General features: G+C 44.2%; 2 protein-coding genes across 2 annotated transcripts in view; one reads left to right on the top strand and one right to left on the bottom strand.

Moving 5' to 3' along the window:
* Positions 1-4,134: 4,134 nt before the first annotated feature.
* LOC128066022 (uncharacterized) lies at positions 4,135-5,584 on the bottom strand. Its single transcript, XM_052659102.1, has 3 exons — positions 5,382-5,584; positions 4,508-4,898; positions 4,135-4,326 (listed from the first exon to the last, which is right to left on the bottom strand). Exons 1-3 carry the CDS (start codon positions 5,582-5,584, stop codon positions 4,198-4,200), a joined length of 723 nt encoding a protein of 240 aa, XP_052515062.1. The 3' UTR covers positions 4,135-4,197.
* A 331-nt stretch (positions 5,585-5,915) lies between these two features.
* NPR3 (natriuretic peptide receptor 3) overlaps positions 5,916-24,672 on the top strand; it is a 72,976-nt gene continuing 54,219 nt past the window's right edge. Inside the window, exons 1-2 of the mRNA XM_052659178.1 lie at positions 5,916-6,672; positions 14,705-14,827. Coding sequence (XP_052515138.1) covers positions 5,916-6,672; positions 14,705-14,827 — 880 coding nt within the window. The remainder of the gene's footprint in view (positions 6,673-14,704; positions 14,828-24,672) is intronic.

Raw genomic sequence — 24,672 nt, 5'->3', positions numbered from 1 at the left:
AAGCCATCCTGGTTTTGGGTTTTGAATTAATTAATTAATTCATTCCATGATGAATTTATATGGAACATCGTTCAAACACTTACTTGGTATAATGCTCTTCACCAGGTATTGAAGGGAATGTAATAACAGCTGCCATTTATTAATTTCCTACTTATACAAAGCACTGTACATCTTTTTTTTCCTTGACTTTTCTACAACACCAGGACAAGATTATTATCTCCATTTTGGAAGGGGAAAACTGAGGGAAAGGGGAAACTAAAGGGCAGATAGGTGAGGAGATAACCTTGGGACACACTGAGAGGCTTCTAAATGCGTTTTATTCCCACAGGATATCACCCTGAGAACTGGATCCCCACCCAGATTGGCTCCTTGTAAATGGAAATAAAATTTCTGGAAATAAAATCGCATGTGATCACGACCCCAAAGGATGCTGTGGGAACTCAGATGGGAGAAGTGACTGTTGCTGAAGCTTGGAATAGTCAGTAAAACCTTAAGAAAAAAAAGTGGGAGAGTAGGATGCGATGGCTGTGCATTTTGCCCTGAGGAAAATTCTCTAAAATTCCATTTTATGTTTTTACATGCCTTCTGAAGTCCTTTTTGACATAAGGCCATGTACAACTATGTAAACCAATTAAATGGAGTCAGAATTGGCATGGATGATGTTGAGGCACATACACTTATCTTTGTGAATCTCATGATTTATATTAAATAACTGGTCTATAAATCAACGGTGAGAAATCTTGATGTAGCTTGCCAATCCAGAAAACCTCATGCCAGAAACTCAGACTAAATCACATTAGAGTTCTACATTTTTCAGAAGTGTTTCTAATGTCATTCTATCTCAGAAGATTTCCAAAGAAACGAAGAGAGATTGCGGTTGATGGAAAGTGAGGAGGACAGTTACAAATACATTGTAATACAGAAACAAATCTGACCATAAGGAGCTAAATCTACTGGGGCTGCATTTTCAAAAGGGTCCTTCGAGACCACATTTAACTGCATTTTCTGGTGAAATTAAATCATAAGTTTAAACTTAAATAAATATATGTAATTGCTATTATTATAATGCTGGGAAAAAACTGTAGATTTGTATAAAAGAAGGGAAGAGATCAATTAACAAAGTTTCTGCTAAGGAAAGCTAAAGCCTAGAGGCAAGTTTTCAATTTAATTTTTTGTGTTTTGGCCATTTATTGATTTTCTTCCCATATCTCCCTCTAAAGAATCAACTGTATGTTAAAACCAAAATCTCAGCACTCATTGAGTTACAGAAACGTTCTTGAATTACATGTAATATTCTTTCATGTTTTCTGCCTCTAGGGGGAAGTGTGTTTTCAACAATTCTGTTCCCATAAGATACTTTCTTTGTGGGCTACAGGCTTCATCGCATTATTCTTCAGTATGACTTCAGGGCTGGCTTAACAGGGAGGGGAGAGTCATTTTGAAAGTCACTTACTTTAGAAATTGCAGCCAGCCTTCTGAAGGAGATGGTACAGACTGTGACAACTGGTGGAGAAAACTTTGTTCTGATGGCATGTATGTTTCAAACAATGGCTGGTTGAAGTTCCCTATAGAATGCTGTTTTCCCTGTTGGCAGAGTAATGCCATAGAGACATGATTTCATTTCACAGATGGAAAACAAACAGCTGAATACTTCATAGAAAACTTGCCACTTGATTTTAGTAATAAAGTTAAAAAACATGATTTATAGATATTGATGAAAAGAGATCTAAATCTTATTAAAAGTGTGTTGGTTTCTATAATATCACATTTAGGGCTAACATTGCTTTTCATTTGGCTAATTTTATTTTGCAGCATTTCCCTGTAACTTTCTTTTGTTTTCATTCAGAATTGTAGTCAGAAAGAACGCATTCAGTGAAAAGGTTAGTAATCCTTCGAATGTTAAAAAAAGTGCTTCTCCCTCCCTCTCCTGCCTCCCATTTCAGTGTTTTACAGAATTGAAGAGAATAATGTTTAAAAATTGAGTCCAAGGCATGAGTTACTCCTTTTTTCTTTTTTCCTACCTACATAGTTTGATTCATCTTTATGATCATGATGCTGTAAAAATTAGACTACAATCTATTAGTATCTTTCTTACTATGCTGCAAGTTTTCAAAATAGCAACAAATAAAATAAATTTTTGATATAAAATGTTACTTTTAAATGGCATTTAGCTTTGTTCCCAACCCTTTTTTACATAGTGTAATAAATATTTATTTCTAATTCAATGCCATTAAAAAATATCTTCCAGGGGGTGAAGAGGCACAAAAAGTATGACATTTATATTCTTTGGCCTAGATTCCTCACTTAGAGAGCAAAATGTCTCAGGTTAGGTGACTTCTAAGGAGATCCAACCAGTCCATTTTAAAGGATATCAGTCCTGGGTGTTCATTGGAAGGGCTGATGCTAAAGCTGAAACTCCAATACTTAGGCCACCTTATGCGAAGAGTTGACTCATTGGAAAAGACTCTGATGCTGGGAGGGATTGGGGGCAAGAGTAGAAGGGGACGACAGAGGATGAGATGGCTGGATGGCATCACGGACTCGATGGACATGAGTTTGAGTGAACTCCGGGAGTTGGTCAGGGAGGCCTGGCATGCTGCGATTCATGGGACCGCAAAGAGTCGGACACGACTGAGCAACTGAACTGAACTGAAAGTTTTTCCAGCCATAAGATTGGAGAACTCCATGATATTCATGATATTCACACACCCTCTCAGCTGCCAGGGTAAGTCTGATGGAAAGAGAATAAATTGGTAATGTTAAGTCCATATACTCATATTACTTGGCAGTTCTTCCTATAATATTGTGCCTATTTTCATTTAAAAAACTTAAAATCCTAATTTCTATAAAATGATTAAATCATGGTGATGTAATGTATAGCATAGTGACTATAGCTAGTAACGCCATATGGCATACTTGAAAGTTGTGAAGAGCAGAGATTAAAGTTCTTATCACACAAAAATTTTTGTTTTCTAACTCTATATGGTGACGATGTCAACTAGAGTTGTGGAGATGATTTCATAGTATATATGAGTATCAAATCATTGCGTTATATCCCTGAAGTTAATATAGTGTCATATGTCAGTTATACCTCAACAAATACATCCTAATTTCTGCTCAATGGAAAAATGTAAGGGGTGTTTTGAGCACCGGATTCCCTGGTTCAGCTGCCTAGATTGGGGGCTCTTCCCTTACAGGGCTTAGTTTGTCAGGGCTCTTGAATGACAAACTGGAAGCTGAGAACTCTGATGCAAAGGCCCCTCAGAGGCTGTGATACTCAGTCCACCGTAAAGGCACTGCCCTGCCCGTGACCCTTGGCGCGAATGGGCAGCGCCTGCAAGGGGAGAGGCGTTCTCGCCCGCGGTCACCCCAGCCTTTCCGACTAAGCTATGCTACACCGTGCGCAGCATCAAATCGCCATTGGCCAGTGTTCCCCAGACACAGAGCAGAGCGAGCAGTAATAGCAAACCCTGGTTCCTTCACGTCTCCTGGCAACCACTTTCGTTAAGACCCTTGGAATTCGGGATTTAGCCTCTCTCTCCCTCTCTCCCTTCCTTCCCTCCTTTCCTTCTTCTCTCTCTCTCTCTCTTTCTCTCCTTCCTAGGAGTTCAGGGGGAATTTTTTTTTTTAAATCACTGTGAAGCCTTAAATCTTAATTTCCAGTGTGTGAAGACTACGTTTTTTGTGGAATTAAATGAAAGTTTCCACAAGAGTTAGAAGATCCTATTTGAAGATTCAGGGATCGCAGTGCATAAAGTGAAATCTAAAAGCCCTGGAGGGTGAAACGTTACTCATCATTATATTTACGGTGCCACAAAGAGCGATAAGAAGGGTGCTGGCAAGGCTGATGAGCGCTGATGCCTGAAGTTGTAACATCTCCGGAAGCCCCAATTTGCCTTTTTCATCCTCATAAATGAGAGCGATTGCTCTTTGAGGCCTCGGCTTTCAACAAAACAAAACAAAACATAAGACCAAAAAAGCGAACTCGGGATGATGGCATCGGGGATACAAGTCGGCTACAATTTTCTGCCGAAAGAGGGCGTTGGTCTAAGACGAATAGAAATTTGTGGACGCGGACGCCCAGTCAAATGAAAGACCTTTGAAAACATTTTCTAATTTATTTTAATTCGTGGGTCTTAAATATCAGAATTCACCAATCCAATATAGCACGTTCATACTGCAAATGACCTCGGCGTGTTACCACGATCGAAGGGTCAAGTTCCCTTCGAACCTGCCCCGCAGCTCGGCGGACCCTGGCGAGGCTCCTCCGGCCACCGACTTCTCCACGACCGTGTCCATCCTCGTTTCCCCCGCTGCTGTGCCTGCCTGTGACAAGTGACAAGCGACTGGGTCTTGGCCGCAGGTCCTTCCTCCGCATTGCAGGATCCGGAACACCGGGGAGAAGCGTTGGGATTTCCGAGCGCACGGATGGCCGCTGATGACGCGCCTGCACCCGGGGGACCCTCAGGGGTGAAGCTTTAGGGAGAAGGTCTCTTTGTTTAGTTACCTGGTTTAGCACGTAAAGCCCAGAGGACGCCTTGGAGATGCTTTTCAAGCTTTCTGCTACCTTCAGAAGAACCGTTTTTCCCTTTGGAAGCAACAAGTTTCGCTTTTCTGCTCGCCGCGCGCCGCGGGAGATGTGGGTGCGCTGGGACATTGGATCCCGCGCGGCACGGCGACTCCGGCGCGAACCCGCGCGGCTCGCGGGGAGGTGCTGCCAGGGGTGGGGAGCGGGAGAAGAAGGGGGGGGGGGGCGAGGACGCCCTGGCAGCTGGGCGTTCCAGGCCCTCGACCGCGCCGTCTGCCCCAGGACCTTGGTCCCTGTTTCCTGACCTTGCGCCAGGGGACCGCGAAGGTCGAGAGCCCGTCCCAAGTTGGCGCGTCTGGAGAGATTGTGGCTGGAGTGAGAGAGAGGTGAGAGCAAACGGGATCCAGGGTATTTGTTTGTTTGTCAACCAAACCACCAATTTCTGGGGCCATCCTTCCCCTTAATCCTGTTTTATTTATTTTTTTGCAAGACGTGTGTGTGTGTGTGTGTGTGTGTGTGTGTGTGTCTGCTCGCGTTTCTTTACTTTTAAACACATTTCCATTTTTAAAGCCCGGAGCTGGAGACAGAGCTGCCGCGTGCCGGGCCCGGGAGAGGCGGGGACCCTGGTGGCGGCGTAGCTCTGTGGGGGCTTCCGCGGCTGTAGAAGTGAGCGATTGCGGCTTTAAGGAAAAGGCAAAAGGGCTGGCGGGGAGTGGGAGTGAGGGACAGGGAAGGGGTGGGAAGAGTAGGGGTGCGGGGAGGAGGAGCCCCGATGTAAGAATGTTAATAAGAGACTCCCCTAGCCCAGCCCCCACCGCTCCCCACCCCCACCCTCCCCACCCGCTGGAAATACCAGCCCGGCCTCTGCGCGCCTTGTGTGGTAACACGCTCAGCCGCTGCCACGCTATTTAAACGCGGGTTATGGATCCGGGAACCGGCGCGAATCAATGAGATCAAACGCGAGGGAGATGCACCGTCAATTACAAGCACTTGGACAAGTCTAACTTTTTCTTCTTTTACAAATGCGCTTTCCAAAGCAACCTTAGCAACGCCCATATAAGAAGCCACCTCTAAGCAAAATAGTATATATCAAGGGAGGGTTAATCTATGTATTTATAAAAAGTGTATATATAAATATAGGAGTACAGGTTTACACCCGGTTAACTTTTTCTGTCTTCTTTTTCTTTCTTTTTTTTAAACGAGTGGCATTGCAAAGGAGGACTCTTCCTCTCTTTTGGCGAGTTAGTGAAGGGGGTATTCTTTTATTTTTTCTTAGAGCGCCCAAGGGGGCGCAGGGACCTCGGAGAGGAGTGGGCAGGAAAGAGGTAGGGTGGGTGGGGGGCAGAGGGCGAGTCCGCAGCGAGGGCAGGCGCTTTTCTGCGGCACGATGCCGTCCCTACTGGTGCTCACTTTCTCCGCGTGCGTCCTGCTCGGTTGGGCGTTACTGGCCGGCTGCACTGGTGGCGGTGGCGGCGGGGGCGCGGGCCCGGGCGGCGGGCGCCGGGAGAGAGAGGCGCTGCCGCCGCAGAAGATCGAGGTTCTGGTGCTGTTGCCTCAGGACGACTCTTACCTGTTCTCCCTGGCTCGGGTGCGACCGGCCATCGAGTATGCGCTGCGCAGCGTGGAGGGCAACGAGACCGGGAGGCGGCTCTTGCCAGCCGGCACTCGCTTCCAGGTGGCCTACGAAGACTCGGACTGCGGCAACCGCGCACTCTTCAGCCTGGTGGACCGCGTGGCGGCGGCGCGTGGAGCCAAGCCGGATCTCATCCTGGGGCCGGTGTGCGAGTACGCGGCGGCGCCGGTGGCCCGGCTAGCGTCGCACTGGGACCTCCCCATGCTGTCTGCCGGGGCCCTGGCAGCCGGCTTCCAGCATAAGGACACGGAGTACTCGCACCTTACGCGCGTGGCACCCTCGTACGCCAAGATGGGCGAGATGATGCTCGCCCTGTTCCGCCACCACCAGTGGAGCCGCGCCGTGCTGGTCTACAGCGACGACAAGCTGGAGCGGAACTGCTTCTTCACCCTCGAGGGGGTCCATGAGGTCTTCCAGGAGGAAGGCTTGCACACGTCCGCCTATAATTTCGATGAGACCAAAGACTTGGATCTGGAGGACATCGTGCGCCACATCCAGGCCAGTGAGCGAGGTGAGCAGCAGTGCGCCCCGGGTCCCCGGCCCTAACCCAGCCCCTTTCCGCGGCTCTGCCTACATGCCTGTCTGCTCCCCTGGAGACCCCACTACTCCCTGCTGCACTGAGGATCAGAGTAGGGAGCGCCCACCGGGACTGCCCCGAGAGTGCGTAGTCTGGCTGCGACGACCTTCGACCATCACCCATGGTTATGGTGGGGTGTACGTAGAGGGTCCTGGGGAAGTGATGGAGCCTGTGGGTGGGGCATGTGAGCAGGCAGCCTTCTCGGGCTCGGGCCCTGGTCCAACAGGTGCTGTCAAACCTCTTGGGTTTTTTTCTTTCTCGTTCTCTTATGTCCAGCGCCGGGTTAGGGGCTCACTGCGGGTACTCGGCTCTAACCACGGTCTCAAAGCGTGACAAGGGCCAAAGAACTTGTTACCGGGTCCTTTTCCGACGTGCGCCCGCTCCTAGCGAGGAAGCGCACTGAGTTCCATAGCCCGCGCGGCGCCTCATGGTCAGCTCCGGTCTCCGGGTTTCCCTTGCTGCTCCTTCCACAGATCTCAGCTTTCTTTTAAAGGCTCATTGTATCGCCCTTCTCATTCCTTCCATGGCCCCTCCAGCCCCTTATAAACGGGCTTCTGTGGTTTCCATAAAAAATGCCTCCCAGTGTTTGGACCCTGGCGACACCCATTGCCCCCGGCGCACTCAGCGTCTTGGTCGCCAGTGCGCGCAGCTAGGCTTTGGGAGAGGGCGCGCGCTGGAGAAGCAGGCACTGAACCTCCTTTCCCTCTCCAGTTTTCTCTGCGGGTCTGTGGGGGTTTGAATAACCACGAGACTGGCCAAAGAGCTCAAGGTTGAGGATAGTGGCTATGGTTCTAGGGGCTGGGAGGAGAAGCGGGTGGTCACGGATACAGAATCGCAGAATCCCCCAGTGCGGCTCATTTTACTGCCCAGGGGACCTGTGCGAAGGCGGGCGGAGAACCCAGCACAGCGCAGTTTCCTCCTTACCGGTGTCAGGTTTGGGGTGAAAACGCTCGCTTGCGGGATCCCGCCAGCACCCGCTCAGGGCTCACGCGCCTGGATTGTCAGTGGCGCAATTCCAGTAAAGCTCTCCGCTACCCACGCGGGGAGACGGAAGGGGAGAGGGGCAGAGCCAGGCGCAGGGGTAGCTTACGACTTGGCATGGCTGGTCACCTGGGCGCTGGTCGTGGGATCAGCGCAACCGGAGGCAGGGGGTCTCGGGAACAGGTGAGAAGAGGGCGCTGCGGCCATCCCCTTCCCAATTTGGCCACCCCGCACTCGGAGTGAACGCACTCTTTAGAGTGAAGAGGCTCGAGGTGTTGACAGTGGGGAGGCATGGCCAAGTTTTGAGCGTTCGTACTCCAGGCTGTCTGCGCCGAATTCCTGCCAGCCAAGCAGGCAGGGCGCCGGCTTTGCTGATTATGAAAAAGGGCACTTGTATCCAAGGGCGGCGGATTCGCCACGCCGGGCCGAGAAAGTCACATCTACTTCTTTCCTGTTCTCAGTCCCCAGGTCACTGCAGACCCCGAACAGCGTTCTTCAGCCCTAGGCTCTCAAGGGCCTGGAGCTAGACTTCCCAGCTTGGGCTGGGGATGGGGGTGTGTCCCCCTACCGGCAAGAACCGCGGTTGGCCAATGTATTTGTGCTGCCACCGCCCTGAAGGTCTTAGTGCCGGCCGTGACTCTCTGCGCACATGGCCTGGAATTCGTGGTCGAGGTCAGCCCGGATGAGGGCAGATCGAGGCCACCGGGGGGCCCCTCGGCCTCACATGGTGTGGCTGAGCCAGGGGGTAGGGAGGGGTGGGGCGGGGGGGCTTCGAAGAGCTTGGGCTATAGTCTGGTGCTGCTATTTTTTCAATTCCAAAAAGCAGATGTTCCCAAGTTTCTTTACTTTTTCTCTTCCAAGTTTGAATTTAGTGGTCAAAGTTTGCTTGGCTGACCCGTATGTTTTGCAGGTGATAAAGTTACCATTCTTACTCTAAAAAATATTTCTGACAGTGACTTGGCAGATGTTCAGAAATAAAAAATCAAAATAATTTCTCCCCCTAAGCCCTCTCCCCTCAGCTGAAATTCCCTACACTCAAGAGAGAAAGATGTTTGGTAACAGCTCTCTCTGGGGGTCTCTTAAGTTTTACTGATCACCTTTACTTCACCAAAAGTGGTTAATGGGTTAAATAGGGGCCCAATACAATGACTGAGTAGAGTTTGAATTTTCAGAGCTCTTAGCCTGCCTCAGGCATTCACTGGCCAGGGAGCTTGGGCTGCTATCAGACTCCAGTTATAATGGGGGTAGCCGAGGCCCAATGTTGTTAAGTTGTGTCTGACTCTGTGTTCTCATGGACTGTGTGCAGCCCACCAGGCTCCTCTGTCAATGGGATTCTCCAGGAAAGAATACTGGAGTGGGTTGACATTTCCTTCTCCAGGGGATCTTCTGGACCCAGAGATCAAACCCAAGTCTCCTGCTTGGCAGGCAGGTTCTTTACCACCCAACTGCCAAGGAATCCCCAGTCAGGGCATATCTACAGAGATAATCTCCTTTCTCACGAAGTGAGACCACACCATGGGAAGAGAACCCAGAGGTGAGAAGCAGACCCTTTGGATCTGGTGGCTGCACTCAACTGCTGCAGGGCCTGCCCAAGTCACTTCCTGACTTTCTCAGAGTTTCCTCCTCTGTGAAACAGAGGTGGGGTGAGAATCAGGCCTGTTTAGACCAGTGTTTGGTGGTTCTGATTTCTGCTCAACTCAAGTGTAAAATGGAACTGTTTTTGTCTTTGAAAATTCCACATTAAACATCATAGAACTAGGGAGTCTTTTTCCTCCCTCTTTTGGAGATAAATTTTTAGCACTTTCTTTTTTGGACTTGAAGTTTATCTTTAAAATCAGATCACAAAAGTTTTAATCTCTTAAAGGGTTAAACTAATAATGCCACCATCTTGATAATATGACTAAAATTTAATTTGGCTATATGTGTGCTATAGAATTAAACACTGAGGGGTATTATTTATTCTTCTTAGGGGTTTACTATCAAAGTCAATAATAAACATTTTTTTTCTCACAAGTCATAGCCAATGTATATCATTAAAATACATGCATGTGAGCACTGTTTTTAAACATTGTTTTTAAAAAGTCAACTATGCCCTCAATATTTAACACTCAGTAATAAATTTACTTTTATAAAGAGGCATTAAAAATATTTTTTCAAGCAATAAAAGTGAGCAGTTGCTTTGTCATATATCTTATAAGACGCAGAACCAGAATTATTGTGCACACAACATTTTTGTATGAAGAACTGTAGTTTTATCTTTTTTGGTTATTAATATGTCATTATTCTTGGCCTGCATAACAACTATGGTGATAACAGCATTTAATCAATACAAGAGTGATTTATTTTTAGAATAGGCTGGGGTAAATGACCGAGCAGTTGGTCAGAGTTTTTAACCAAAGATGTTAGACTTTCTGATTCAAGACTTTGTTTTTCTTATCCCTTTTCTTGTATTTACCACCTGTCATTTAAAAAAAGTTCCTCTTACTTAGTTATTTCTTTGGATGCTCCCAAATACTGTTGAGTTTTAGTTTTAAATTTCTCCTGTCATATTTTCAATTTGCAGCACATGGCACATCTTGCTTTGCTTCCATAGAACATCTCTTTTCCCTTCTAAGTTTAGAATTAAGTAGAAGATGGATGCAGGCATCAGTTGGAGAATATGAAAATAAGATTTTTATTATTGATAAAGAACCTATTGCAGAACATGGATTTAGATCAGTTGCCAAAAAGGGCCTGCCTGCTATTATTTCCCCCAAGAATTCGGCAGGGTCATCCACTAAATCACAGCTAGTGCTGCACACCCCACTCCAAACAGACCTCACTACAGGGCGAAAGTTGCCCATGATGTATGCTCTCTGCAAGCAGATGCACCTCAAAGAGGAAGGAAGAAAGGGCTGAATCCAGTATGCCCAGTTTTCTCTTCTAGACTCAGCCATCAGACAGGTCCCTCGTTTTCCTTGGGGGGTGGGAAGAGGGGGATAAATGAAGGCACACAGGGAGATGAGAAGTGTCTTTCTCTTAGAGATTGCTACAGATGGAAAGCTGAAATGGGTGAAAGGGTATCTCCCTCACTCAAACATGCTTCCTGGATTGTTTCGGGGGTCCCCGAATTGACTTCTCTAGCCACCTCTTCGCAAGTGATTGCAAGAATGTGTTGCTATAGGGAGAAGCCACTTACAGAAGATATTGTGGGAATCAGGGAGTGGAGGGTGACGTGGAACCCCACAAGTTCTCCAGCAAGGAGGGAAAAATGGAGCAAAATGATGAAAAGTCTCTCCAGAAACTTGGACTCACACCACCATTTCCTCTTTTAGAAGTTTTAACAATTTGACCCCCAAAGTTAGTATTTATATATTTAATATGCTTTAGTATATATTTAAATATGTACATTTTAAATCTATTTAAGTAGAGAAGGAATTATCTGAATTGACCTCCACTTAAGCCGCTTTCAGGATTAGCTGATGCTCTCCTTTTCTCTATAAACTTTTTTGGCTGATGGTGAAAGCTGGTAGGTAGTCTTGCTTCTCCCAGGTTTGCCAGCACACTTCTCACAAATCTGTTTATACCAGTTGTACTTATTATAAGTATGCAGTTTAATTAGTCATTATGTAAACTGATGAAACATGAGAAGAAGAGAAAGCTATTTTAGTGAACACTATTTTAAACCTTCCAAAATATTGTATAAAGTTGTGTTGCTAAAAATACATGCTGTTGAATTAGGCATGAATGAAAAAGCCCTGACAGACTGGGGAGATCCCACAAATCTAGAAGGACTCTGCGTTCTGACTGCTTGGCCAATGTTTTTAAGCATTTGCTCCAGCTTAAACTGGGTGACAGTGTGCACTATGGGTTTTCTTTTCTGGAAGGGAAACAATACCTAGCCCACGAATTTGGGGGTTAGGATTTCCTTTTGAGAGCTGGACTACATTTGTCCACATGTCCGTTTCATTTGTCATGAACTGGCTGAGATCTAAAATAATTCCAGTCTGTTTAGATAGGCCCAGTGCCGCTCCAGGTCACTCTTCCTCAGTTTAAGCAGGTACTGACATTTAAAGAAAGAATGTGCCCATTGGAGGGGGTTGATCTTGGTGGTGATGAGGAAAGAGAGGAGATGGGCCAGGGCTGTAAAAATAGAAAAGAAGTGACAGGCCAGTGTAGGGCACGGCCCATCTAGGGCTTGGGGAAGCATGTGCTCCGGCCTGAGGACACAGACTGTTCGGACCTGAGCCAGGTGTAGCTCTCTGATGGATGCTTCAGGTTATCAAGGCCTGATGCCTTTGGATGCCTGGACCCTCCAGCTGACCCTCCTCATCCTTTTTGCATCCTTACTAACACCCTGCTGTTTACAATTTGGCTCCTTAATTGGCACCTCCAGGTCTATATTGACACAAACGTATTTGTGACTATTTTGGTCCTCATTGAAATTAATCTTCATTTCAGATTAGCTAAAAATACCTATGTTAGGTTATTAGAATTCTTCCCCCCAAACAATGACTCTACACTTCATGTGCTAACAGAGTCCTGTTGTGTTTATGGGGAGTGATCTAGAACTAGACTCTTGACTATGATCAGTTGATAGAAAAATGATGAGGACTGCAGTTGGACAGTCAGAGAGAGCTTCCTGGAGCCTTTTGGGATCCGCTTGTCCAGCCTTAATCCAGGCTGTTTTGTGGGGCACCTTGGCTCTTTTGTCTTCCCAGGTGGTGCTAGTGGTAAAGAACCTGCATGCCAGTGAAGATTAAGAGAAGTGGGTTTGATCCCTGGATTGGGAAGATCCCCTGAAGGAGGGCACAGCAACCCACTCCAGTATTCTTGCCTGGAGAATCCCCTTGGACAGAGGAGCCTGGTGGGCTACAGTCCATGGGGGTCACAAAGAGTCAGGCTCGATTGAAGTGAGTTGGCTCGTACACATGCATAGGCTCTTTTTTTTTCTTCTTTCGGTTATTCTTTTTTTTTTTTTAAATCTTATCATTTAAGGGACTAGAATCAAATGAGAGCAGAACAAACATTTAGGTCACAATGAGTAATGAGAAATTTCTTCAAAAACTTCGTTACTGGTACATCTTGGAATTCGACTATTTATTCTAGATATATAACTCTATTTCCAGGCACAAACAGCACTTACTCCTGCAGTTAGACATCTTAAGAAGTTTGGTATGGTTTTAAAAACTTGCTCTGCAGAGCTTTCAGCCTGTACCCTGAGCTGTTATGTCGTAAGAAATGTCAGAGTCATGACCTAACACTCTGAATTAACCTGTGCAGTAAACGAAATGTCAGCAAGCGCCTGGCCCTCAGCGCAGGTTGCCAAGGCAGCTTTGGCACAGCCTGAAGTTTGTTCTGCATCATTCCTCACCCATGCTTTTACAAAGAACATATACACGGCACAGGGCTGGCGCGTGTGGTGATAATGCGGTTATGGCACCCAGGCCTCTCCTCTCCTCTGTGTGTGCAGAAAAGCACAGCGGGTGCTGTCATGGGGGTCAGGGGCCATCGACAGTGATCCAAATAAGTGGATGAAGGCCAGGTCTCTCTTCCCTTTCATCCCTTGTAGTTGTTACGTGACAGGGAACAGTATTCTGCAGCTGCTTAAAGCCTCTCGGCTCTGACAGTGTGGATGTGAACCGAGAGCGTGTGGGAAGGGACCTGGAATCTTGGTATCTATTTCCTCTGTGTGTTGAGACAGCTTTAAAAAATGTGTTCTCCATTCAAACATCAGAAAGCCTGTCCTACCTGCTGCATCCGCCGATTTGCCAAATGAAAACCCTTTGGGTTGTTTTCTGAGGAAAATGTATTTACTATACTATGCTGTGCTAAAGTTTCTTCAGTCATGGCCGACTCTTTGCCACCCCATGGACGGTAGCCCACCAGGCTCTTCTGTCCGTGGGAGTCTCAGGCAAGAATATTGGAGTGGATTGCCCTACCTCCTCCAGGGGATCTTCCAGATCCAGGGATCGAACCTGCGTCTCTTGTGTCTCCTGCATTGGCAGGCAGGCTCTTTACCGCCAGCGCCACTATGGTAGTAAGGTATAAGAAGCAGTTGACATGTCTCACTATCTTATATTCAGCCAATCTGGGAATTTACTTGAAGAATTTTAAAAAGATTTATTTTGAAATAATCTTGTGTTTTTGGAAAGGATGTAGGAAAGTATAAAGCACCTCTGTCTTGCCTTCACCCAGATTTTCACTAGTGGTAAATATTCTGCCACTATGCTTTGTCATTCCAAATCTCTCCCTTCCCTCCCCTGCCCCTTCCAAATATATACTCTTGTACATATATATGCACAAATATTGCTATCTTTTTATGAACTATTTGAGGGTAAGTACAGTCATCATGCTCTTGTACCCCTAAAAATTGAAGTGTGCACTTCCCAAGAACAAGAACATTAACTCATAGAACCACAGTAGAATTATGAAAAGCAAGAACATGAACACAAACATAATACTATTATCCAATTTATAGATCTTATTCAAATTTCTCCAGTTGCCTCAACAATGCCCTTTCTAGAAAAAATTTTATTATTATTATTTTTAAGGCCCAGGATCCAATCCAGGATCACACAGTGCATTCAGCTTTCTGTTTCCCTAAGTCTCTGCTAGTCTAGAACGTCTCAGGCCGTTTTTGTTTTTCATGAAAGTGACCATTTTAAAGGGTATAGGTTCACTGTTCTAATCACTGTCCCCCAAATTGGGTTTGCAGCTGCTTCCTTCTGATTAGATTGAGGTGGCCACTTTTGAGGTTTGGGGCCCCTGATGTGCCACAGCTGGGGGCTCCTGAGTCTGTTCACATGGTGGGTACCGTTGGCATCCATCCACTTGGTTGCAGTGGTGACAGATAGCTTTCTCCACTGCCAAGCTACTCTTCTGCCCTTTGTAACTCTCGAGTAATTTGTGAGGATTCTGCAGGACCTTAGCAGACTCCTGGTCCATGTCAGATGCTGTCCTCTGTGCAGGGCCATGTCACGCATCTGTTTTTTCCTCCCCACAGTGGTGATCATGTGTGCGAGTAGCGACACCATCCGGGGGATCATGCTGGCGGCGCACAGGCACGGAATGACCAGCGGGGACTATGCCTTCTTCAACATCGAGCTCTTCAACAGCTCCTTCTATGGTAACTCTGCCTCCAGTTTCCCCTCCTGCTGCTAGGCTGTCAAAAAAGGGTTGTGAGACAGGGCCAATAACTCATTTCAGTCGATGTGATTTCCATAGGTGGTGGTGTTCAGTTGCTCAGTTGTGTCCGACTCTTTGCGACTCCATGGACTGCAGCACGCCAGGCTTCCCTGTCCTTCGCTATCTCCTGGAGTTTGCTCAAACTCATGTCCATTGAGTCTGTGAAGCTATCCAGCCATCTCATCCTCTGTTGCCTCCTTCTCCTCCTGCCTTCAATCTCCCAGCATCAGGGTCTTTTCTGATGAGTTGGGCCTTTGCATCAGGTGGCCAAATTACTGGAGCTTCGGCTTCAGCATTAGTCCTTCCAATGAATATTCAGGGTTGATTTCCTTTCCATAGATAGAATTTTGGAAATTTGTGATTCTGAATACTCCCACTTCTCCTAAGTTCTCAAGCTTTTCTCCCCTGAGAATCCAGAGCAGAAAGATATTACCACTTGTGAGGCTATGGGACTAAATGATCATAAATCCAGGCCCTGAAGACTCCTCCCGAGTGCATTTTCAACTTTGGGTTGCTACCATGGTGGACAGTTGGAATACTTTTATCAAGATCTGGATGGAATTTTTAGAAGCATGGAATAGACTAACACATCAACATAACAGAACATGTCAAAGTGTATCACACATAGCATACTTATGGTTTCATAAAACTTTAAAGTAATGTGATTGCATGTTTCTATGGATATATTTATGCATGTTACACATATATTTATAATGAACCATAATGTGAAATGAGAAATAAAATAACCATTTCTGTAAACTGAGGTAAAATATTTTGAAAGTTGCTGCTACTAACCCCTCCTTCTTCCAGATCGTTGTTGTAGTTCATTCACTAAGTCTTGTCTGGCTCTTTGCGACCTCATGGACTACAGCACGCCAGCTTCCCTTCCAGATTACTCTCTCTTAAATTTCTCTTATAAAATGTTCAGGAGCCACTAACAGATATGACCCAAAGCATTTAATTCCTTAAAATGGGTCTGGAGAAGTTCCCAAGGTACCTGTGATGGAGGCTGTCTGTCATCAAGATCACAGGTCACAACATTTCCTCCCAAGTGTGGTTAGGATTCTCTCTGAAGTCAACAGTGTAAGGCCATGGAGCATTTTCTCAGGTACCACACACTGGCAGTTTCAGGGAAACTGTAAGTGCATATATCACAAATGGGGTGTTTACGTGGAGCTCCACTTCCCTGCTATTGCAGTTGAGGTATAGTTAGATGGGATCTAAACCTTAAAGCATGTGCCACTGATCCTGCTTTGGTATATTGGCTTACTTAAGCTATCAGTTCAGTTCAGTCGCTCAGTCGTGTCTGACTCTTTGCGACCAGGCCTCCCAGTCCATCACCAACTCCCGGAGTTTACCCAAACCCATGTCCATTGAGTCGGTGATGCCATCCAGCCATCTCATCCTCTGTTGTCCCCTTCTCCTGCATTCAATCTTTCCCAGGATCAGGGTCTTTTCAAATGAGTCAGTTCTTCACATCAGGTGGCCAAAGTATTGGAGTTTCAGCTTCATCAACATCAGTCCTTCTAATGAATATTCAGGACTGACTTCCTTTAGGATAGACTGGTTTGATCTCCTTGCAGTCCAGGGGACTCTCAAGAGTCTGCTCTAACACCACAGTTCAAAAACATCAATTCTTTGGTGCTCAGCTTTCTTTATGGTCCAGCTCTCACATTCATACATGACTACTGGAAAAACCATAGCTTTGACTAGATGGACCTGTGTTGGTAAAGTAATGTTTCTGCTTTTTAATACGCTGTCTGGGTTGGTCATAACTTTTCTTCCAAGGAGTAAGCGTCTTTTAATTTCAGGGCTGCAGTCACCATCTGCAGTGATTTTGGAGCCCAAAAAAGTAAAGTCTGTCACTGTTTCCACTGTTTCCCCATCTATTTGCCATGAAGTGATGGGACCGGATGCCATGATCTTCGTTTTCTGAATGTTGAGTTTTAAGCCAGGTTTTTCACTCTCCTCTTTCACTGCCATCAAGAGGCTCTTTGGTTCTTCTTCACTTTCTGCCGTAAGGGTGGTGTCATCTGCATATCTGAGGTTATTGATATTTCTCCCAGCAATCTTGATTGCAGCTTGTGATTCTTCCAGCCCAGCATTTCTCATGATGTACTCTGCATATAAGTTAAATAAACAGGGTGACAATATATAGCCTTGACGTACTCCTTTCCCAAATTGGAGTTAGTCTGTTGTTCCATCTCCAGTTCTAGCTGTTGCTTCTTGACCTGAGTACAGATTTCTCAGAATTCAGGTCGGGTGGTCTGGTATTCCTATCTCTTGAAGAATTTCCCAGAGTTTGTGGTGATCCACACACTCAGAGGCTTTGGCATAGTCAATAAAGCAGAGGTAGATGTTTTCCTGGAACTCTCTTGCTTTTCCTATGTGGATGTTGGCAATTTGATCTCTGGTTCCTCTGCCTTTTCTAAATCCAGCTTGAACATTTGGAAGTTCATGGTTCATGTACTGTTGAAGCCTGGCTTGGAGAATTTTGAGTATTACTTTGCTAGCATGTGAGATGAGGGCAACTGTGCAGTAGTTTGAGCATTCTTTGGCCTTGTCTTTCTTTGGGATTGGAATGAAAACTGATCTTTTCCAGTCCTGTGGCCAATGCTGAGTTTTCCAAATTTACTGGCATATTGAGTGCAGCACTTTCACAGCATCATCTTTTAGGATTTGAAATAGCTCAACTGGAATTCCATCAGCTCCACCAGCCTTGTTTGTAGTGATGCTTCCTAAGGCCCACTTGACTTCGCATTCCAGGATGTCTGGCTCTAGGTGAGTGATCACACCATCATGATTATCTGGGTCATGACGATCTTTTTTGTATAGTTCTGTGTATTCTTGCCACCTTTTCTTAATATCTTCTGCTTCTGTTAGGTCTCTACCATTTCTGTCCTTTATTGTTCCTATCTTTACATGAAATGTTCCCTTACTATCTCTAATTTTCTTGAAGAGATCTCTAGTCTTTCCCATTCTGTTGTTTTCCTCTATTTCTTTGCATTGATCACTGAAGAAGGCTTTCTTATGTCTCCTTGCTATTCTTTGGAACTCTGCATTCAAATTACTTAAGCAATGGATCATTGTGAATGAACGTAATAAATCACACTTCTCATGGGGATAAAGAAAAGTTGTTGAAGCAAAAGTAATTTTTTTCCCTGTAATGGATAAAACTGAAGACTTGTGGCTTGCAGAATAAACACCCAGTTTTTCTCTCCTTGCTCTCATCATCATCCTTTCCCCTCTCTTTACATAAGCAGAGTGGCAGTTTTGCTTCTTGGCCCAAGATCAGAATGTAACTACATTATTGAATACAATTTTGAAGTCATTGAGATAGTGGTAGAGACTTGTGACAAATGAAAAAAATTTACTGAGTTTAGCAAGTTGGCTACTGCAAACATAGAATTTGAAGACAGTGCGTGAGAATGCAAGTACACAAAAATTAGGTACTGGAATTCATCTCTGGATAAAGCTTGCATTACTTTTTCCTGCTTATTACAATACATGAGTATTATAGAAATTTTGAGAAACGTAGAAAAGCACAAGGAAGAAAATAAGTTGTTGCAACTCTACTGTCCAGATAAAAGTACACTGATAATATTTAGGCGTACATCTTGTCTATTTCATTAAAAATATGAATTTATAGAAAATATTTTTCAATAAAAATGATCACATTATCTATAGTATAGTTACATAGTATTTTATAATGCTAACATGGCATTTTAATCAGTCTTAGTTTTTGGTGTTTTGTTGTTTCCAGCTTTTTCTTATAAAAGCAATGTTATATCGAGTTGCCTCGCTGTGGGGATGCATTTGTGCATACACATGGGCTGTGCTATGCTTAGTCGCTCAGTCGTGTTCAACTCTTTGCAAGCCCACGGACTATAGCTCGCCAGGCTTCTCTGTCCATGGGAATTCTCCAGGCGAGGATATTGGAGTGGTTTGCCATGCCCTCCTCCAGGGGATCTTCCTGACCAAGAGACTGAACCCAGGTCTCCTGCATCGCAGGCAGATTCTTTACTGTCTGAGTCACCAGGGAAGCCCAAGAATACTGGAGCGGGTAGTCTATCCTTTCTCCAGTGAATCTTCCTGACCTAGGAATTGAATCGAAGTCTCCTGCATTGCACGTGGATTCTTTACCAGCTGAGCTACCAGGAAAGCCCGTACACATACAGACATTCATATATATATGTATGTGTGCAATCTGTAAGACAAGCTTCTAGAAGCAGAGTTTCTGGGTCAAATGTTATACACATTTATCTTTTGATGGATATTGCCAACTTATCCCTTTAAAAGGTTTGCCAATTTACACTTCTGCAACAACATATGAGAATGTCTGTTTCCTGCATCTCTGTCAATTCTGCATCATCTAACTTTTAAATTATTTTATTTATTAAAATCTCTTTTTATGCATATAGTAAAGTTTTGCAGTTTTCTTTATTTAAATTTTGCATTGTTCTTGCTGAGTTCATTCTTAGATATTTTATGTTTTCTGATTGTTGTTATGATCCTGACTTCTTCCTATTACATTTTGTAGCTGTTACATAGAAACAGGAATTCTACATATTAAACTTTCTGTTCTAATAGTTTTTAAAATCATTTTCAAATAATAGCAATAGCTAGCTGTCCATTTTGATAGTTGAATATTATTTTTCAGTTTTTACTCCATTGACAATAGCCTCCAGAATAATTTTGTGTAACAATGGTGGTACTTAATTTTTAGTAGCTTGTTAGAAGTAGATGTTAAAACAATCCTTGGTTTATTAAGTGTGGTTTTAAAAAATTGAAAGTGAGTGATGAATGTTATCAAATGCATTTTACCTATACTTTTAAATAAATTTCCTAGTATTGAGCCATTATAATATTCTTGAAATCAAACATAGTCTGCATGATTTTTTTTTAGATGTATTGCCAATTTAAGTTTTTAGTATTTTATTTAGGATTTTTGAATCTATAATCATGAGTGAGATTGGACAGTTTTCTTGCCCTTAGGTCAGTTCAGTTCAGTTCAGTCGCTCAGTCATGTCTGACTCTTTGCGACCCCATGAACTGCAGCACACAAGGCCTCCCTGTCCATCACCAACTCCTGGAGTCCACCCAAACCCATGTCCATTGAGTCGGTGATGCCATCCAACCATCTCATCCTCTGCTGTCCCCTTCTCCTCCTGCCTTCAATCTTTCCCAACGTCAGGGTCTTTTCCAATGAGTCAGCTCTTCGCATGAGGTGGCCAAAGTATTGGAGTTTCAGCTTCAACATCAGTCCTTCCAATGAACATCCAGGACTGATCTCCTTTAGGATGGACGGGTTGGCTCTCCTTGCAGTCCAAGGGACTCTCAAGAGTCTTCTCCAACACCACAGTTGAAAAGCATCAATTCTTCAGTGCTTAGCTTTCTTTATAGTCCAACTCTCACGTGCATACATGACCACTGGAAACTTAGGTGGTACTGCCCTATTTTAGTAGGGCGATATTGCAGGCAGAAGATCCAGGGGATCTTCCCAACCAGGGATCGAACCCAGGTTTCCCACATTGCAGGCAGATTCTTTACTAGCTGAGCCACAAGTAAGCCCAAGCATACTGGAGTGGGTAGCCTATCCCTCCTCCAGTGGATCTTCGCAACCCAAGAATTGAACCAGGGTTTCCTGCATTGCAGGCGGATTCTTTACAAACTGAGCTATCAAGGAAGCCCTATTTTAATGTCAAGTTAATATTAGCTTTATAAAACCAACTGGGACGCTTTCCATTGTTTTTCTGCTCTAGAACAGTTTGTGTACCATAAGACTATTCCTTGAAAGATGGAAACAATTCAACTTTGTCTCTGGACCTTACTTCTTTTTAGAGGTAATTTTTGGAAAAAAAAAAAAAAACCTTGGAAATAATTTCAGATGTACAGAGAACTTGCAAAAATAACAGAGAGTTCATGTATACCTTTTACTCAGATTTCTCTAGTTTAAACAACTTATGTAACCATAGTGCACTTATCAAAATAAAACTAACATTGGTACAATACTAAGAACTAAAGTACAGGCTTTATTTGAAATTTAACACTTTTCCTCCTAATGTTCTGTTTCTGTTCCAGGATTCAGTCCACTAAGTTGTGTCTTCTTAATCTTCTCTAATCTGTGATAGTTCTTCAATCTTTGTTTGTTGTTTATGACCTAACACTTTGAATAAGTCTATTATTTTGTAGAATGTCTCACGTGATAAGTGGAGTTTATACATCTTTGGCCAGAATACTACAAAAGTAGTGTTTGTCCTTCTCATTGTGTCATATCAGTGAATGAGAAGTCATATATACATAACTTACTGTTGGTGATTTTGGGACAACTTTTTTTTTTAACTTTTAAAAGCTTTTTTAACATGGAAAATTAAAAATGTACACAAAAGTGGAAGGAGTAGTGTAATAAATCCCCATGAATCCATCAATTAGCTTCAAGAATTATTGATACATGGCCGATCTCATCTCGTCTACATCATTCTTTTTGGGAAAACTTTTTAAAAATTTAAATTTATTTTTAATTGGAGAATAATTGCTTTACAATATTGTATCAATTTCTGCCATATATCAACATGAGGGACAACTTTTTAAAGCTTATTTTTTCACTAGTTCAGTTTTTCTGCTTGAAAATTTAACTGCATGGAGTTATACATTGTGCTTTGATAGAATCTACAAAGTATCCTTTGTGTTTCTTTCTTTTTTAAAAAATAGTCTTTATTATTGTTATTTTTTATTAAAAAAGTTGGCTATGCTGAGTCCTTGTTGCAGTGCTCAGGCATTCTCTATATATTGAGGCATGTGGAAGCTTCTCTATAGTTGTCAAGTCACCGCTCAAGGGCTTAGTTGCTCTGAAGCATGTGGGATTTTAGTTCACCAAACAGGGTTCAAACCTGTGTCCCCAGCATTCAAAGGCTATCCTTGGTGTTTCTGATTATATCCTCTTTCTTTCCCCTTTTACAGCCTGGTTGCTTAGGCTTTGAGCTCAGCTGTCAATGTGCCTGAGAGGCTTTGCCACAAACTAGCTCTTGGCAAATTGATATCACCCTGCCCTCATCCTCAAGCCTTAGTTTCTTCTAATGATAATAATAGTGCTTATCTCATGGCATCAGGCAGAGTAATCAATGATGTGGTGTGTGTGAAATGCGTAGAAAACTTCTTGGCACATGATGAGTGTTTAGTAAATGTTAGTTATATTTACTATTAATTTCAATTTACACCAACAGTTACATATAGTACTTTAAAAATGATAATTTTGAAAAAAATACTCTGTACATTTTCCTGTGGTGTAGTTTTATAGCTTGATTTAGGCCATACATTGTTCTGTTACCAAATTAACCAACTTTTGTCTAGTACCTCATAAGGACCTGGGTGCATTAGGAATTATATCTGTAGGCAAATAACCAAGACTCCTAATTATAGTAATTTAAACAAATGTAGAGATTTGTGCTCTCACTTGTAAGAAGTCCAGAGGCGGGCAAACCAGGGCAGAATGATGATTCCATAAAGTCATCAGGAATCTAAGCCTTTTCGGGTTTTTGGCTACCTCAGTCCTAGTGGATGGCATCCATCCTCAAGATGATGAAATTGTGGCTAGAATTCCAGGGATTAGATCTTAATTCTAGGGAAGGCAGAAGAGGAACATGAGAGGCAAAAAGAGATCCTTTCAGTTGACTCAATTCTGTTTGAAGGTTCTCGGGGGCCCCACTCATTATTTTTTGGTTACATATCATTTGCTACCCCTCATTGAAAGCGGGAGGCAGGAAATGTGTGCTTTCAGCTGGTCTCACTGGTACCCCCAGATCAATCCAGGAATCTATTACTAACGGACACGGGAGAATAGACGTAGGGAGGCAACTGTCCATGTTTGTCATAGTCCCTGAAGCGCCTTCCCTCCTCAGAGCAGAAGCAGCAAACAGGATCTTACGGAAGGCACAGCGACCTACCCGAGGCTCTGGAGTCTGCTGCTTATAAAGGGCCTTCTCTGAGATTTTATATCCTAAGAATCAGTGTTTCCCACGTGGCACAATGGTAGATAATCTGCCTGCCAATCAGGAGACACAGGTTTGATCCCTGGGTGGGGAAGATCCCCTGGAGAAGGAAACAGCAACCCACTCCAGTATTCTTGCCTGGAGAATCCCATGGACGGAGAAGCCTGGTGGGCTACAGTCCATAGGGTTGCCAAGAGCGGGACACGACTAAGCGACTAAACCACCACCAACACATATGTTCATGAAAAGTTATCCAACATCCTCCTCTCTGTGTGCTTCTTCACATGAAACTCTACACCACTGCTAGAAAAAGGCTCCATTTTAAATAATCTTTGAGATTTTTTTTTTAAGAAACATATTGGTAGTGTTGTCCATATTTACTGATTATCTGATTGTCTTGGTGGGCACTCAAAAAATTTCTCAGGTCTGCCTCCAATTATATTGTTACAGGAGTTCTGAATTTGTTATAAGGAATTCAAATGATGGAAAATAGATTGAAAGCATAGGTTTTAAAGAAATCTAGAGTGAAATTGATATATATTGTTCTGTATAGTTTTGGATAGCACTTGTTGGCATTTCCATTTCCTGGCATTATCTTGTCTGGATGTAAGTTTAGGTGGAAAGTCATTTGGGTGATCCTGTCTGGGGCTCTATTGTATTGTAGCACTTCTCCTGACTTCCTGAGAACTCAGAGTGCACTAGTTAAGGTGAGGATAGAAGTATCCCAGGGCTGGGAATGCACTTAAATTACTTGACTCGCTAACAGTAGGATAATGACAGAGAAACCGGGGAGGAATTGGATTTATGTTTTGCTGTTAAAGTGATATGTTCCCAGGTGGTGCAGCAGTAAAGAATCACCTGCCAATGCAGGAGATGCAAGAGATGCAGGTTCAATCTCTGGGTCGGGAAGATCCCCTGGAGTAGGAAACGGCAACCCACTCCAGTATTCTTGCCTGGAAAATCCCATGGGCAGAGGAGCCTGGTGGGCTAGTCCATGGGGTCGCAGAGTCAGCCATGACAGAGTGACTGATCATGAGTACATGCATGTTACAGTCAGTTTGGAGTAATGAGAAAAGAGAATTCTCACACAATCTTGTGGTCTGTGTGGCTCTTGAGTGAGAGCTGACTATTGGAACAGTGGGAAAAGCTGACACCTTTTGTGGGCTATTAGCCAAGTTTTGTAGCCTCAAGGCAAAGAAAATTCCTGTTGGAAGGGTGGTATTAGGTGATTGGTTAGGATGCTATAGGGTGGGTATGTTTACCTAGTATGGGGTCAGGGAGCTGGCTGGTTTTGATCAGGGTCCTCAGGGCAACCATTCCTATGGAGCTTGGTCTGTTTGGGAGATGACTTTGGTACAGGGCCTTGTCATAAGGCTTTATATCTGTGATCTTGGTACAGGGCTCCACGAATCCTTCAACTGTGACAGTTGTTAAACCACGTTTAAACACTTCCTTTTCTAATCTTTCTTCCTCTGTTCCTTTTTTTTTTTTTTTAAAGCATTTTGTTCTCCCACTGAATCTGCAGTTTTATTTTTAAAAATAGTTTAATTAATTTATTTTTGGCTGTGCTGGTCTCATTGCCACGTGGGCTTTTCTCTAATTGTGGCAAGCAGAGGCAAGTGCCGAGTTGCAGTGCTTGGGCTTCTCGTCGCCGTGGTTTCTCTTGTTGCGGAGCACAGGCTCCAGGGTGTACGGGCTCAGTAGTTGTGGCTCCCAGGCTCTAAGCACAGGCTCAAGGGTTGCGGCACAAAGGCTTGGCTGATCCGTGGCACATGGGATCTTCCCAGACAAAGCATCC

This window comes from Budorcas taxicolor, chromosome 20, assembly GCF_023091745.1.
Source record: "Budorcas taxicolor isolate Tak-1 chromosome 20, Takin1.1, whole genome shotgun sequence".
Classification (NCBI taxonomy): Eukaryota; Metazoa; Chordata; class Mammalia; order Artiodactyla; family Bovidae; genus Budorcas; species Budorcas taxicolor.
The sequence above is the reverse complement of the archived record's forward strand: the minus strand, read 5'-3'. Positions and strand labels throughout refer to the sequence as shown.

Coding starts and splice junctions, on each gene's coding strand:
- LOC128066022 (XM_052659102.1), bottom strand. CDS start 5,584: ATGGGCGTTGCTAAGGTTGCTTTGGAAAGCGCATTTGTAAAAGAAGAA. Junction 4,899..5,381: donor GGCGCGCAGAGGCCGGGCTG/GTATTTCCAGCG, acceptor CTCTCACTCCAG/CCACAATCTCTCCAGACGCG. Junction 4,327..4,507: donor GGCTTTACGTGCTAAACCAG/GTAACTAAACAA, acceptor CACTTGTCACAG/GCAGGCACAGCAGCGGGGGA.